Source organism: Stegastes partitus, unplaced genomic scaffold, assembly GCF_000690725.1.
Source record: "Stegastes partitus isolate 25-593 unplaced genomic scaffold, Stegastes_partitus-1.0.2 Scaffold141, whole genome shotgun sequence".
Lineage (NCBI taxonomy): Eukaryota > Metazoa > Chordata > Actinopteri > Pomacentridae > Stegastes > Stegastes partitus.
Genome location: NW_007577872.1, coordinates 376,493 through 394,108, shown reverse-complemented (window position 1 = coordinate 394,108; position 17,616 = coordinate 376,493). Strand labels below are relative to the sequence as shown.

The window sequence follows — 17,616 nt, the reverse complement described above, 5'->3', positions numbered from 1 at the left end:
TAAAGTTATATTGAAAAGGGAAAACAATGGGGTCGTGGTTTATTCTGCTCAGCTGTGATCTGAGCTCTGCTGCATGTGCTGCAGAAGAAACCATTTCTAAATCTTTTTCTGCATTACTTTATGCTAAAAAGGAAAATAACAATGCATGTGCAGATAACATCATTCAACCAGAGCAGGAACTGAGCTTCAGTCTAGCACGTGCACTGAAGAATCGCCGCCTTTTCGTGGACAATTTGTGTTTTCTTTCCTCACGTATTTTCTGTTTGTCTGCAGTGGAAGAGGCCTGAGCAGCAGCAGCAGCAGCAGCAGCCCGGCTCATATGAAACACATTACTGCTTTCATGGGCTGATTCATTGCAGCTACTCAGAGCTAAAGAAGAATTGGAGCCACCTGTACAGACGAGAGCACGAGTTCTGCTCAGAGACAAGAGCAGCCGCTTCCACTCTCTTCATCCCACCTGGTACGCCGCCGAAAAACAGAATAATAAATCTCCTGCACCGACGGAGGCGACTGTTCGCCATCAACGGTGGCAAGTGTGAGTCTGCAGCGGCTACAGCGAAGCGGATCGGGCCAATAAGTCATGCTAGAAAATTTGCGAGAAAACAAAAAGAAAAGTGTTGAAGACATTAAATCAACGCTGCTGAAAGTTGAGCTTCACGCCTGAATGATAAAAGCTGCAGAAGCCCAAATACGAGGAATTAAAAGAGCTAAATAACAAAAACTGGCGACGCAGCCCTCTTTATCAGCCCCGATGATCAAAGCTGAGGCCAGAATTAAAGTTTATTCGCATGTTTTGGAGAGAAATATATGGCTCACATATGAAACTCAACATCCCAGAGTCCAGAGCTGGATCTCAGGCCTCCATCGTGTGCACACATGGCTTTGACAGGACCCAGCTCCCCCATAAATCCGGCTCTGGAGAAAGTGGGCACAGTAAAAAGCAGATAAACGAGGAGCTGCTGCCCACCCTCGAACGCTCACGGAGAGCAGAGCCGGCCCGCAAACGCAACGGAGATGCAGATGTGAGCAGGAGACGGCAAAGCAGAAAGACAGAAGCCCGGCCGGCAGGATGGCAGATCTGAGAGAAGTGGGCCGAACCTCCCGACATGTGCGAGACGCCTGCAGACAGATTACGTTTTGTTTTTTTTGTTGCAGAAAATCTGTCCCGTAGGAGGAGATCTGGACTGAAGATTGGCAGCCAGATGGAGAAAAATTACTCAGAGTCAATTAAAGCAAAGCATAACTTGGCGCGGCATACGCAGAGAAGTTCGGTTTGGGCGTGGTGGCAGAAAAACTGTAAAACGGTGCTCAAAGAGGTGAACCAAGGACTATTGTCCCCCTGATGGCGTCCTGACAAGTCTGAGAAGTGGAGCAGCATTCATGTGAGGACGCAAACTTTTCCTGTAACGGGATTCAGGACGTTAGGAACCGTTTCAGGCAGCGTTCAACAATCCAACAAACACTATTTGAAGCTTTCGGACTCGTTGAGGCGAGAACACTTCGAACTCTTCGTCCTAGTTGTCACCTGGTAGCTCATCAATCTGATTCTTAAATCGGAAGTTTACGATATATTATATTATATAATAATACATGAATCTCCAGCAAACACCCACCAGCAGGTTTAAAATGCATGTTAGTTTTCAAAATCTCACAAAAAAAGGACCATTTATCTAAACAACACGATGTAAGAACTGAAATAATTGTCCGATTTTCAACTTTTCAACAATCCTCGCACCAATCTAATCGTGTTACATTTGGTTTCGGGGGGGGAAAACAACCAAATCTAAGCGAAAACTAACACATTTTGCATGTCTTATTTTCAAAAAATGCCAAAAAGATCCCGTTTGCAGTCACTAGATTCTGTAAAAAAACTAAAAATTCTGCGTTTTTAGGTGCAACTGAGACGTCGCGAGTGACTCAGCTGTGACCAAAACTCACAGGATGAAAAATTCAGGAACTTTTCAAATGAACTGCAGGCAGCGTTTACACAGAGCAGAGAGGAGGCTTTAAATATTCAGCACTAGTAGTGAAATATCTACATTATGTGGAGCAGCCATGGACACTTGGAAAAATGTCGCACATGGTGCCGGATAGGTGACGATAATGAGACTTGTTGGATGAACTGCAGGCAGTGTTTAGACGTTAAAAGTTCAATATGTTGTGAGTAGCTAAACATATTTACTACATAGAGACACTTCTCCAGTGTTGGTAACATCTGTGGGCATCTGGAAGATGTCGCTGATTCCAGGTTGTTTTCCTCCAGTTTTTGTAAAATAAATAATCAAAGAAATTCAGCTTTCACAGACTTATTTGCAGTTCTCTCTGCTTCTAGCCAGAGCTGAGCTAAAAACAAAAACACTCTTTGGTGTAACCAAGAAGCCATCAGTGACTCAGCTGACCTCGGCTGAACTGCCGGCCGTGTTTACGCCGAGCAGAAAGATGTCAAACCAAATAAAAATGTAGTGAAGTAAAATATCCGTAGTGTGTCGAGTCGCCGGAGACTTTCCCGTATTGCTAACATCTGCTGGACAGTGCTGTACATGTTGACTCCAGGGTTTTTCCAATTTTTCGCAAAATAAATAATCCAAGAACTTCAACTCTTGAGTTCTCTCTCCTGCTCTGTGGTTGTTCTGTTTCCACGGAGGTTTCAGGACTTTATGTTGCAGTGAAAACGGAGGAAAAATGCCCAGAAACTGCTTGGACTTGTAAAGGCTTTAGAGATGCTGAAGGTGGTTTCCAACGTCCAGATGGATCCACCTGCTGTGGAGGCTGTGGACGACTGGAATGGGACTGGGTTTTTTTTAGCACCTTTACCTCTGAAATACAAAAAAACTGCACCACATACAAGACCCGCTATAACAGAAAAAACCAAGGCGGCTGTTGAGGAGTTGAGGGTTCGGCGGCTGTGAAAACGAAGCAGACGAACGAAAGGTAATGAGGTCCAGCAGAACGCAGGGGCGGGCTGTTGTTTAAACGAACCCCGGAGCTCCGCGAGTCGCTTCGGTCGCCGCCGCTGGACACAATCAGAACACGAGGCGCCGTCCAGGTGCTCGCCGAAGCGGAACCTACTTCCTGCACCACAAATAGAACCGGTCCGGCAGCTGTTGGTTTTGTTTTTTTCTTCACTTTCGAATTGATTTACATGCTCCCGTTGGTTTGTCTGACATAACAGAGCCGACTGTTCTGGAGGATTTATGAGGCGCTCAGCAGCTAATGACTAATATTCAGAGAGGTTACGCGGCAACACCCGCCGTCTCCCACGTTCCTGCACACACACAGCACAAAATATGAATATGTAAGACAGCGCGGCGGCTGTAATTGGCATTTCTTACAGCACTGAGCTCTAATTGGAGTTTCTAGCTACACCATGTCTTGGCAGGCCATAATTGCCTGCTTTCTCCCGCAGAGGGGAAAGCCGAGGTCACGGCGAAACACAGCGGCGCTGTAACCGAGCGGAGCGGCGCTGATCTTTGAGCGCCGCGGAGGCACGGTGGAAGGAAAGCGCGAAGCAAATGAGGCAGAGGTGAGAAAGAGAGCAGCGGAGCGAAGGGCGGGAGATTAAAAGAGCAGAATCGGGACGGACAGAAGACAAAGAGGAGGCAGATGTTTGGCTGCTGCTTCAAAGACCTCCGAGTTAAACGCCTCGTCCAAAAACAGCACCTTCCCCTCAGCTTTGGGAGCTTTCATGAGCGTGAACGTACAAGGTGACTGTCACCCTGTAAGAACAGCAAGAATCACCGGATTCTCAACTTTCCGACAGTCCTTGAACTAATCATCTCGGTTTGGTCGGAATAAACAACCGAACCTGAGCTCAGGGTTGTGATGTTTTAGTGAAATCAAAACGCCTTTTTTCTGAAAATGTCAAAAATATATAGTTTGCAGTTACCAGATTCTGAAAAAAAACAACTAAAAATTTGGTGCTCTTTGGTGAAACTAAGAAGCCACGAGCTGCGACCAACAGTCAAAAAATTTGGAGACATTTTGCATGAACTGTAGGCAGCGTTTATGTCCATAAAACAAACTCAGACTTCTGCATAATTTAACCCTCTGAATCACAAATCCCCACAACATCTGTCAGGAAACAAATCTAAGCCTAAAATCATGAGATTTCATCAAAAGGACTTCATGCTACACGTAAAAAAATCGCAAAAAAAACCCTGACAGTCGATCCCGTTTCCTCGCTTCAGCTTCTAATGAGCAGCAGATCCCTGAATCGCAGCACATCGAGCTGCCTGCTGACGTTTGTGCAGCGTAAGCAGGAGACGAGATTCAAAGAATGTGCAGAAAGCAGGAGCACAGCGGTAGAAATCAGCCTCGTGCGTTAATCCGTACCGCCGACTTCTTCGTTAACAGGATTATTGTGCGACATCCGGAGCTTCATCATCATCATCTAAAGACATTCTTCTGGACGTGATGAACGCAGCGACAGGAAATGTGTTTTTGCATTCACAGGATTCTAATCGATAAATCCTGCGTCGTGCACAAACTGACTGTCACAAAAATCTGTGAAGTAATAAAGCAGTAAAAGTTATTTAAAGCTTTCAGGCTTTCAAATGCAAAGTCACGTGTCAGTCATTTTGATCAGAAGCAGCCAATCAACAAGCTTCTTGCACTGCGACGATCAATCGATTGGTTGTCAATTTAATCTACAAAGATTTGGATCATCGAATAATCAGTTTATTTTAAATTTAGACCAAACAACTAACCACAACGTCGCACTTTTACTATATTTCAATCAGCAAAAAAGAACATTAGTTGTTTTTATTTAGCGTTACAGTTTGTTTTACAGATTTATTGATTTTTAAACAGTGCAGGCGGTGTCATTAAAGTAATATTTCACCCTCAACAGACAGACTTTTGGTGGAGTATCGTTTAAAGGCACGTTAAAGCTTCTCTCAAAGTTAAAATGAGGAACATGAGAAGGCTTCCTACACGTTTTATTACTCCAAGGACGGAGTCAAGCTCTTTGGAAGCGTTACGTCCTCGTCCTGCCTAAAGTTTACTTAAAACTCGGCGGTCTTGTTACTGATCCGGACTTGTTACCGGTGAGAGCTGAGCAGCAGGACGATGACTAAACCTCTGCACAGACGCCTCATACGGAGCCTTCAGCTGCAACATCCTGACTTCTCCCTTAAAGACCACAGACTCTGTCGGGTTTCTTCTACGTTTCTACTGTTTGCTGCCGTTTCTGCACCTTAAGTCGACTCTGTGACAAAACAAAAACCATCTGAGAGGCGACTGAAGCACCTCGCAGCGCCTCGGGGTGCAGCCGGCTAATGCGGCTAAGCTAAGGACGATATCACAGCATCTCCCGGATCAAGTCCGACCCTCCCTGATTGATGCTGGCTGTCGGAGCTAATTCTCGCCTCCAGCTTCCCCTGTGAACTCTGTCCGGAGCAGCCTTTTCTGATCCACAACATCTTTTGAGCTGCACCTTGATTAGAGTCTACATCAGACCGCCCGAGGCCACGTCGAGCTTCTATGCAAAATCTTTTAAAGCTCCCTCCAGACGAGGCCTGTAAAGGGCCACATTTTTGTTCGCATTTTTATCTTCCTGCATTCTCAACTTCTAGCATTTTGATTAATTGTAAATTCTTGCAGGAGAGACGTGAAAACCATCAACCTATAGTTTCCGAACGGCCCTGAGGAGCAGGCGGCTCGACATGCCGGTGATTTCAGCAGGAATTAACTCATCAATGCTGGAATTCTGATGCACTTCGAGCCGCAGCATCACGCAAATGCCGCAATTATTCCGTAGCCTGGAGCGAAGGCTCACCCACAGCTAGCAGGAGCTTGCAGTGTACGGTTTTAGGTTTTCTCCTCGTGCGACCGCTCGAACAGCCGTTGGAAAGATCCGGACCGAGCCCTGCCAGCCTCAGCAGATTCCCCCGAGGAAGGTGTGGTGGGAAAACGCAGCCAGAACTCAACTGGCATCCACTCTCGCCCCTCAAACAGCGTTTTAGCAGCTGACACACAACCGAGAGACGTCTTTAACATTTCCATGTACTGCGATTTATGAGCCACAGAAACAGAGCGCTTTCCAAAACAGAGGATTATCTGGGAACGCGGCGGGAGGTCGGACTGCACATGAGGTGCGGAGTGAAGTCCGTCGAGAGGCGAGCAGATCTGTCTCATCTCCTTAAACCAGCTGTGACAAAATGCCCCTGAAAGTTGGCATCGAAGGAGGTATTTGGGGAAATGTCTTCTCCAGGCTGGTGCTGTGGCTTCTTCTTCTTCTTTTTTTTTTGCGGCACACTAACCCAAAGGATCCTGTTTGCAGCTCAGCGCCGACGTCCTCCTGCAGGATCCATTAGTCTCGGCTGATGAAACTGAGGAGGAAAAAAAAGTGGATTTTTCCCCACATACGTTCCCTCCTTTGTGTCACCGCGGCCGCAGAGTGGAAGGATAGACGCCTGAATTTACAGTTGGTTCTCTGAGATGATATCAGAAGGAGAGAAGAGGGGAAAAACATCTGTGCGATCAAGTGCTTTTTTTCTTTTATTCTTTTATTAGGTAGCAGATTGTAAAGAGAAAATAAAAAAACGGAGCCACCACCTGCACAACGCTCCACACAAACCGGGCTACAACAAGTCCAGATGCAAAAACTTAACGTGCAGATTTTTGGACAAGTTTGTTCACCGATTCTGGTCCATGCTGACAGTAAAAGTCCTGATCCAGAACTAACAGCAGCAGAGACCCAGGAGCAGCCAGACTGATGGATCCAAGCAAAACCCAACCAAAGTGCAAACAACCTGTGGACTCTTTTTTTTAAACGTGCTGCAGGATAGATTTTAACTTTATGGACCGGACAGATGTTTAAATTTGAATTATAAGGACTCTGGTCATCCCTTAACATGTTTGAAAGGCATGTTAGATTTAAAAATCAGAGCCAGAAGCTGTGAAAACTGAAAAAAATTGACAGATTTTCAACTTTCTGACAACTCATTTGTTGTTCAAACAGGAAAACTATCCAAATCTAAGCTTACAAATGGTGATATTTCTTTAAAAAAAATAAATCACGCCTCATCTGTACATAGGAAAGTCTGTATTATGTCCTTATTTTTAACCTTATTGTACTTCTGTTTTCTTGTCTGGCTTCTTTCATGTCATTTGCAGGAACCAGATTCTGCAAAAAGTAATTAATTTTGTGCTTTTCTGTGCAACTGTGAAGCGTTTCGGTTGAACTGCAGGCAGTGTTTGCACACAACAGATAGGAGGCAAGTACGTAACTAGCAAAATATCTATACTATGGAGAGTCATCATTATTTTTTTCCCAGTATTTGGAATAAACTAAAGATTTCTGTCATTCCAGCCGTCACTCTGCAGACATTCTCTCTGCTTCTAGTCATGGTTATTCTGTGTCCACAGATGTGCAGGAAAAACGAGTCCACAGTGAGCAACAAAGCGTTTAGAAACTGCTCGTAGTTCCTGCAGCGCCACCACCAGGTTTAGTGTCTGTGTTTTTGAATGAAACGTCTAAACATCGACGAGACTGAGCGCCGTGAAATTTGGCACAGATATTTTAGGCCCCCGGGGGGATGAATCCTAAATCCTGTGGCGATCTTCTGACCTTCCTTTTTTAGCACCACTGTAGAGTCAAAGCTTTCCACTGTGCTGTGAAATATCTCAGCGCTTGCACGGCGGAGCTGCGTAAAATACGACTGACTGGTTGTCGTCAAAGCCCCTAAATCCTGTTTTGTCCAAGACTTTTGGTTTATGCCGCACAACTAATCAGTTGGTTGGAAAAACAATCGTCCCGTTAAGATTAACAAAATGTTCCACCTGCAGCCTTATGAGCCTTCATATATTCTAAATTAACATAAAGAGCTCGTGTTTACAGCATATTAAATTAATTTTACCTGCTTATTGTGTAATGGGAGCAGAGCAGCTGCACATCTTCATCCGGTTTCTGAAAACATATCAGCTGGTGATGAAGCACAAGAACTTCTGAGAGCTGCTGCTTTAGATGATCTGACATGTTGGTTGTTGTTTATATTCGACTTTTTGAACAAAACGCACCGACGACTTCTTGGACATGATGTCAGTTGGTTTGGAACCGACTCTGAATAAACATTCAGCAAATGTTAAAAAAAGTTCGACTGGGGCAGCTGAAAGTTGTCAGAAGTGTTTTCAGGTAGTTGGTTCCTGGAAAGTTTTTCTCTTTTTGAAGGTAACACCAATAGGATGCCAGTTGGGAGCGTATCAACCAATCGAACAGCCGTCGTAGACGCTACGGTCCTCATTAAAACTTCAGTATTTTGTCTGAGAACAAGTCTAAACCTCCAACTAATGAGAATCTGGTGGACCAGCTGACCCGGACGACACAGTTCTGCTAATATTCCCATTCTAATCAGCCTCAGCTGCACTAATTAGCATTTGCTAGCATGCTAACTTGGTGAACGTTGAACCGTAGCCGCTTAAATTACAAATTAATTTTACGTTATAAGGGTTGAAGCGCAAAAACGTTGATGAAGCCAAGTCCAAGGAATGGCTCCTGTTAAACTAATCAAGCATCAGTGATTCATACGTGTAGAAGTTCAAAGCTTGGCAGAAAGGAGTTTTATGAAGTCACGAGTTGAGTCACCTGATTGAAATCGAGGGAAACTGGCCTCATTTTGTGTTTCCCAGCTGTTGGCGTTGCATCCGAGTCGAGGAGAAACCAAGTTAATCCTCAATCTGGACAACAGCGTCCAATCAGCCTGCGCTAATTAGCGCTTGCTAGCATGCTAATGTGCTAAATGTTATACTGTAGCCGTCTAAACTGGGATTACGCTCCACTGTGGACATCTTTGTTCGTATTATTCTTGTCTGCTTGGAGGACACGTTCCTATCTGCTTGTTAGTTCTACTTTTACACTCTACTTAGACATGTTAATACTCTTTTTATTGTAAATACCAACAATTTTGCACCTTTTTATTGTAAATACTTGCAATTTTCGGCACCTCATGTCTTCGCCTGGCACGTTTCTTGCTTTTTCTTTTGCATACCGGTTTCCTTATTGAGTGCAATATCTTGAATTTCCTGGTAAATAAAGTGCCTATTTACTAATTCGCCATCTACACTTCTGCAACTAAGAACAAACTGGAAGTATTTTAAAGTTAGCGCTTCCCAAACTAAAAGGTTGAACTTCCATCAAAAGGTTTTCAGAAATGTAAATTAACTGTACTATTTTTAAAATCGTAGTTTCATCTTTCAAACAGTTGAAGTGGGAACATCTCTGACAAACGTCTTCTTTAATTAGGCCAAAGAACAGTCGCTTTAATCTAACTTACAGTGTATGACGTTGGAAAACAGCTAGAAAATAGAGCTGTAGCGTGGTTTCTACAGTTCACACTGGGTGTTTACTGCACGTATCTAATCCTCTTCCTGCTGTTTAATCCATTTATCGATACCTGTACGTCTACAGAGCTATGAGCGTTATATAGCAGGCTTGTTTTCATCTTTCTTTGCCTCAGGAACAGCTTTGACGATAAGAGTCCATTGGATAAATTGGCAATCACAGAAAAAAAGAAGCAAATATATCTTGTAAAAACTTGCATCTTCACCTTCTGCTTCTACAGAAAGAGCTTCGATGTGTCCGGCAGGTCTGCGGCTTATTAACCGCGCCGACCTTTTCCTCTCCGTCTCCTTCACGTCGCTGCCTCCCCTCAGTCCAACACACCATATAATTTAACTGGTCACATATGCAGATTTATTTTCTCCAGCTGGGACATTCCTCTCTCCAGACGCTCACGGTTCCCATGTCCGAGGAGGGACCACAGGGAGAAAACCAGGACAGCGTCCCAGACGAGGCCTGAATCCGGACGGCTGCATAAATCTCACTTTTACTAGATAGCAGCTACTAAAATCTAAAACAAAACAAAACAAAAAAAACTGACTTGTACGCACACTGGTGGTAGGATTTGTTCACGGTGGAGCAGCTGAGGCTTGTAAGGCCCATAACTTCTCACAGGGGCAAAAAAACAACATCCGACTCTGCTGCTGAACCCGTAATTATGTCAGGTCGAGTCTGTAGACGCTTAAAAACTGGTCGGAATAAAGCTTCTTTTATTTTTTTTTACACTGTGTCTGTAATGCAACTGTGCTCAACGTGTGCAGAAGACAAAATATGGATTTCAGAATTTCCTGGAGAGGATTAAAAGACATCACGGCACAGAAAGTAGGCTCTAATTAGCAGCCCAACTGTCAGAAAACTTGGGAAGTAAAACGTGAGCAGGAGGCTGCAGCGAAGCCTTGAAAGCAGAAAGAAAAGGGGGGTTGTGGGATATTATACGAGCTCTCAGATGTGTTTGTCTTGGCATCGCCTCGCAGTGATGTCATCATCATCATCATCATCATCATCACCGCCGTTGCTCCACTTCTTCAGATGACGGCAGAGAAGCTGCTCGCGCCGCTTTTCTGAGCGCTTCGATCAATATTAAACGTTCAGAACGGAGCCTTCAGACGGGAGGCCTGGCGAGCAGATGCTGTCAGGCCGGATATGAAGGAACGGGGATCACAGGGGGAGATTACAGCGCAGCTCGGGCACACACATGAATATTCATCAAACAAAACACTCAACCATGCATGCACTTAGCGCCGAAGACTCCCGGCAATCAAAGTCGAGCGAGAAGACTCGAGTCTGAGAGCTGACGGGAGCGCTTGACATTTCCAAACTTCAAAAAACCGGGAGAGGAAATGAAGACGTCCACGATCGACCGAGAGCCACATCACAAACCGTCTCCCCCGTCAGCCCTCACGTTACAATTATCTCATTTCTGCTGACGGGGGTCGAACCGGGAGAGGAGCTCGATAAAGCTGGTTACGACTGACTCATTAAGGCGCCTAATCAGTCAAAGATGCTGGAGTGGAGATAAACTCAGCCTGCAGATAACGGCAGCGATTTCTGCGGCGTGTTTGTGCCAAACTTTCTGCTGAGCTCTGTTGAGTTGTGCAAGCTGCTGGCTGTCAGAAAAAATGAGATCCAGCTCTGGGGGGTTTTGCTAAACAGAATTTCAACAAGGGAGGTGATGATGCAAAACGCTATCAGGCTGCTGCTCAGACTTTCCTCCTGACTCTTTACCTCTTGTCGCCACAACACTGGGCGACTTTTTTGGAGCTGGTAGAGGAGAAGCGAAGAAGATGCAGCTCTGTTTTGAGCAACATGTGAGTGATTAAAAAGTGGGTAAACTCACCGCTCTCGCTCTTCTCGATCACGTCCACCGTCTCGCCGGCCTTGAGGCTGATCTCCGAGTTCTCCTGCCTCTCGTAGTTGGCCACGGCCACGTACTGCTCCAGCACCATGGGCTCCGAGCTGTCGATCCCTGAGGGGAAGAAACAGGCTGTGAGCCACCTGCCCGCCGTGGCGCCCCGCGAACGCCCGCTGCACCCAACTACACTGCTGCTGCCGCGCACCCGGTACGCCGCCATCGGCCAACCCCCTGCCGCCGCCGCCGCCGCCGTGCCTCCCCGACCAATCAGAACGCGACCTCACGACTTGGCTGCATAGTCCCAAACGTCTGGCCATATAGCTGCTACGACCTCGACCGAGGAGCATCAAAACGGAGGACGGGGAGGCGTTCGCAGCGGCCGCATGTCGCTCCTACTGAGGATCCATGAGCTTGAAGAGGGGAAAAGACGAAGGGGGGGAAAGAAAGAGGAGCTGCTCACGGTCTGAGAGCGAATGAGTGGAAGAATGGTGAAGTTTCCCTGTGGAAAATCAACAGTGCGGTGGAGAGGAAAGGCCTCCCCTCCGCAGCCGTTGGACGGGGACTCGGAGGGGGGGGCGAGCACACCAATCATGGTAGTCGGCACTGCTGGCCTTAAATAGAAACATATGAGTGGACTGCAGAGAGGAGCAGCGAAGGAGGCTGGGTCCATGTTTATGTGAAACAAAAGAAGAAAGAGTTGGGGTTAGGCCACTCTGTTTTCCCCCCTCTAATGTTTAACCTCTTACGTGCCAGCAGTGATTTCATTCACTCGTGTGTCGCGCGTCTGACCCGAGTTTAACCGCCAACGGTTCTGCAGAAAAACGGTTTCTGATCACATTCAATCAGTCGTCAGGGACAGAGCATTAAAGAGCCCAGATTTCTTTTTACAGTTCTCCTTTTAAATGTTTAATCCAGCTGCTTTGTTGTGCATGGAAAGCTTTTTCAAACTCACAAAGTCCATGCTAGCGGTGCCTGAAACACTTCATTTCAACTCTTCTGTCGCTTATCTACGTCACCATGTCATTGTTTCCGTAACTCGCTGCCGTTTGCACACAGTTCAAATCAAAACACCTCGTTTTTTTTAATGCCACCAAAAGCTGACAGAGAAAGCTAAAGCTATTTCAGGTTTTGATGATGTAAACAGCAGCATTTTTGCCAGTGTTTTTTTTTTTTTAGCAGCATAAAAAGCAGTGTTTTTAATTAAAGTGCTGAAAAAGTGCAATTTTTATGGTTTTCCTCAGTAAGAAAAGCAGTGTTGTAATTAGAATTCTGTAAAAAGTGATGCTTTTTGGGACTTTTGTGGCATAAAAGCTGCTTTTGGCTGCGTAGAAAACAGTGTTGTAGTTAGAGGAGCATAATGAGCAGAACTTTTTTTGTTATTGACGGTATAGAAACTAGCATGATGAGAGCGCTATGAAATGAGGCACTTTTTTGGCTTTTGACACTGTAAAAAGTGGTGTTGCAACTCTAAAGCCGAGAAAGCAGCACTTTTTCAACTTCTGATTGGTAAAAAGTGGAGCTGCACTTAGATTAGATACTAGATTATGACAGCATAAAAAGCAACAGACGTAAAGAGTGCCGATTCAGGTTGAAACGTGTGCGTAGAGAGGTGAATTATGGTACTTTTGATAGAAATTCCCAGCTTTTCTGATGGAGCTATGTCTCTCTTTTGACTTTTTTTTGACCCAAACGGAGCATTTCCATTGCTGCAGCGTTGCACAGTATGGAAAAAATAAAGTGCATGTAAACCTTTAAACCTTTAAATGCACAGAATATGGGCTCTTTAATGCTGTAAGAACACATAAATGGATGCTGTGTGGCCTAAAACTGTGAAAAATTTAAATTCTGGCAACAACACCTGGAAAATACGACTGCCTTTAACGTGTCTCTGTCCAACAGCTCTTATATTGACAGGAATTCTAAAATACAACTGGAAGGAGCTGCTATGAGTGAATTTTTAAAAAACATCTTGCAGCATCGAGCTCAGCGGAAGACCTCTGAGGTATTTTTGTGGGAACTATTATTGGATGTGATCAATAGACAGGAAGGAAAGACGGTCAAAACAGAGAACATGCAGCAGACAGATGGTTGGTTGCATGAAGCTGGAGGCAGGCAGGAGGCGGCTAACGGCTGGCTAGCAGCGGACACCAGACACAGTTTGGCTGCATGCTACGTGTCAGAAAAAATAAAATGAACAATATTATACATGCAGTGAAAGGCAGCAGTGATGGAAACTAAAATAATGCTGAGCAAATACGGCAGCTGAGATAAACTTTATCAGTCTTCATGGCTGCATCTGAGAAACTGAACACACCAACTTTGTCTCTGTGCATCTCCTCAGTTTAACCCTCTGAACCCAAAGCAGGTGTTTCTTTGCTCCATTTTTCACTACAATATAAAGTCCTGCACCTCCATAGAAACACTTTCATGCTACTCCGCACATCCACTGTTTCACCGTGCTGGATGTATCCTCCAACAACTTGCTCCTCTGTTCATCGTTTTTGAGTCACGCTGCATTTATTTTATCAATCAGGTTTGTTTTGTTTTCCTCTCAGTTTCTCTTGTCGTCTCCTCTCTTCTCTACAGAAACACAGCCTGCAGTTCAATCTAACAACTCAGAACTTCTGAGTCAGTTGCGACTTTTCCACAAAGGAGTCCAGATTGTTGTTGTTGTTTTTTACAGATTCTGGTGCAAATTTTGGGAACTTTTTGAACGAGACATGTAGAAAAAAGGGATTTCTTAATTATATTTGGTAAATTTTCTCACATGATGAGTTCAAGGACCGTCAGAATTTTCTAAATCCGACGAATGAGACGCTTTCACCGTCTGATCAGTGAAAAGCAAAGAAGGCAAAAATAAAAACAACACGCGTTCTGATAGCAGGGTTACAAAACAACTTGAGACGGCGTGAACTAAGCAGCATATTTTTAACTCGGACTTGGTTTCTAGTCTTGTTTCGGCAAATTTTACGACTGCTGAGGTATTTTTGTGGGAACTATAAGTGCGCGACTGCAGAGGTTTTTAAATTGTAATGCACACTTTATATTCACAATGTTTACTGAAGCGATTGTTTTGTTAAACCAACGTGCATCGATGTGAAGATTTATGGTTTGATTTTGAGGGCAGTGTTTTTTCAGTGTTTTGTATTTTGTATTATTCCCTTTTTGTACTATAATTTAGACATTTGTGTACAGACTTTCTATTTTACAGTTTCTGATTTTTTGTTTCCTGTGCAGCTCACAATAAAGTTTGACTGAAACAAACACGAGATGAACACAGAACCATCACAGCGCTGATCTTAACAGTCGACCTGTGGCCTCTCTATGACAGTAAAACAGGTACACTCCTGCATTCAGGCAGTCTGGATGAATTAAAAGCAGACGACAGCATTTGCACAGTGTTTCAAACACAATTAAGATTCTCTGTTTGTTGGCAGGGAGCTCCAGGGAATGCTCATAACCCGCCTTCCCCACCGGGTCGCGTTTTTCTGTCTGTCTTTAGGAGGCGAAATAAAGAAAAGGACCAAACTGTGGAGGACGTCAGCAGCCTATGTGCAGGGAGCCATCAAAGCAAGCCTGAGGTAATAAAGCTGCACAGATCCAGCTATTTAACAGCTTTATGCTGCAGTAATGGCAACCACGCCTTGTTGAGAAATACCATGAATCCTAAAGACCTGTTACGTTCTGCCTTTCATATTCCAATAGTTTTACTGCAAGACGTTTCAAATTATGGGCGTGTTGGGAGGTTTTCTCCGACACCTACACAAACATGTCCTGCCTGCTTAAACTACAGTTCAAACAACATTAGCTAAATAGTCATCAGATGTCAAAATGTGCTCTTATAACAGCGGGAGGAAATGCTCGCAGCCGGGATTTGCAATGAACACATTTGTAACTCTGCTTCTTCTGTCTTGACTCATCATTTCATTACACCCAAAGTTGAGTGAGATCATCGGCTGCGATCAAAACAAAAGTGAAGAACCGGATGTGAAGCCTCACCCTAGTTCCTACCTCCTACTAGGGATCGACCGATTATAATCCCAGGCGACTACTGAAGCTGATATTTGGCATTTTTAGATGACTGGTTGTGTTATTTTTATTGGTAAAATAAAGAAAAGCACTCAGCAGCTCTCTCTGCAGTCACTGCCCACGGTGCCTTCTGATTGGCTGTCACATGTCACGAGCAACAGCCAATTACAGCTATTGTTTACACAGAGAGACAGATTGGTGTGTTTGGGAGATGAGGCAGCAGAAGGTTCATTATCATATTTTTATAGATTTGTTGTGTTTTACAGAAAGACACAACATTTTACTGTTGGTGTTAACAAGCTGGACCTGATTCTGCTGACGATGCTAGGCTACGGCTAGTGCTAAGAGGCTAGCTGTGGCTCTTAGCTTACTGCTAGCTGGAGCACACTGACATCGTTCTAAAGTCAGATTAGCTTTAACGCTCTCTTTTTTAACTGACACAACCTGCAAAAACTAAATCAGAAGCACAGACAGGACAGGCTAATGCTATGCTAACAGCTAGGTTAGATGTTAGCTTGCTGCTAGCTGGAGCACACTGACATCGTTCTAAAGTCAGATTAGCTTTAACGCTCTCTTTTTTAACTGACACAACCTGCAAAAACTGAACTAGAAGCACAGACAGGACAGGCTAATGCCATGCTAACAGCTAGGTTAGCTCTTAGCTTGCTGCTAGCTGGAGCACTTTGACATCGTTTGAAAGTCAGATTCGCTTTAATGCTCCGTTGTAACTGACACAACTTGCAAAAACTGAACCAGAACACAGACAGGACAGGCTAATGCTATGCTAACAGCTAGGTTAGCTCTTAGCTTGCTGCTAGCCCGGAGCACTTTGACATCGATCTAAAGGCAGACTAGCTTTAACGCTCCGTTTTAACTGACACAACCTGCAAAAAACTGACCCAGAAGCACAGACAGGACAGGCTAATGCTATGCTAACAGCTAGGTTAGCTCTTAGCTTGCTGCTAGCTGGAGCACTTTAACATTGTTCTAAAGTTAGATTAGCTTTAACGCCCACTTTTTTTAACTGACACAACCTGCAAAAACTGAACCAGGAGCACAGACAGGACAGGCTAATGCTATGCTAACAGCTAGGTTAGGAGGCAGTTAGAGGTTAGCATCAAACACGGTCTGGAAAACAATAGTTAATAGTGTTTGAAGTTAGTGGGCAATGAAAGTAGTAGAACAGATCTGTAGCTGCAGGAGACAAACTGTTATTGATCGATCAGTATCACGTTATTTCTATTGAACACATTCGGTTTCAGTAATCCTTTTTTACGAAGACGCCCAGTTATTAATTACAGTCTCCTGCTATCACAATGCAGTGCACATTGCTGGTTAGTGACCGTCGTCTGTGCAGCACTTTCTACGGCGCGTCGTGGGATGCTTTGAGTTTCGTCCAGAGACGGACGGACGGACGGACGGACTGCAGAGGGAGCTGAAGGCTGAATGTGAGCAGATGGTCTGAGGGAAGACAGGCTGCATGCAAAGCAGATGTCGAGAGCAAGCCGAAGTGTGAAAAGAAATAAACTCAGGGAAAAAAAAAAACATGCATATTCAACATGTTGACAGAGACACAAGGCTACCTGAGGCCTCTTTCCTCGGGCTGTCTGTAAAGCCGTACATCCACACTGCAGACAGAAAAAGGAGAGAAGGAAGGGAAGAGGGAGGAGAAGAAGAAGAAGAAGAAGAAGAAGAGGCAGAGAAGAAGAAGAAGAGAGATTATTCAGTTTGACAGCATGCAGAAGCAACAGAGCACACCTTCATCACACCCGCTGAAATAGAAAGTAGCAGAGAGAGAGAGTGTTTCCCTTCATGCTGCACGAGTCAGAGTGTATCTGAGGACGAGTCGCCGGCTTTACTCGTTCCCTCTCTTTCCTGCATCTCTTCCATTTCTAGGTGGACCTCCTGGAATGTCTGAAAAAGGGGCGTCGTTCAAAAAAAAACACCATCAGCCCCCGACCAGGAAATTAAACTCCATGCATCAGAGGAGACAGTTGCAGGAGGACGAGGTGTAGGCAGTAGGCGATGAAGCTACCGCGGAGCTGGATTTTAAACCTATCAGAGCAACATAACGGTTTAGGATCTGTCCGGGTGATGATCCTGGATGGGAGTTAAAGCTGCAGAGAGAAGGACCCTAATGATATAGATGAAATAAGCAGGGATCCTCATGTAGCCTTCTGATTGGTTTAAGATTTGTCTTTTGGGTCGCTGCTTTAGCTCACCTGGTTGAGCTGGCGACCCATGTACAGGGGCTATAGTCCCAGATGCAGCGGTCATGGGTTTGAATCCCGCTCACGGCTCTTTGCTGCAAGTTTTTCCCCCCGTTCTTACTTTCCTGTCTCTCTCTCGACTGTCCTATCTAATAAAGGCCAAAGAATTAACTTAAAAAGGTCTTTTA

General features: G+C 44.9%; 1 protein-coding gene across 2 annotated transcripts in view; it reads right to left on the bottom strand.

Moving 5' to 3' along the window:
- Window positions 1-17,616, bottom strand: part of sh3pxd2aa (SH3 and PX domains 2Aa) — a 140,306-nt gene that overhangs the window by 36,257 nt on the left and 86,433 nt on the right. For both annotated transcript variants that reach the window (XM_008278999.1, XM_008279001.1), the window contains exon 7: window positions 11,175-11,303. In XM_008278999.1, the coding sequence (XP_008277221.1) occupies window positions 11,175-11,303 (129 nt within the window). The remainder of the gene's footprint in view (window positions 1-11,174; window positions 11,304-17,616) is intronic.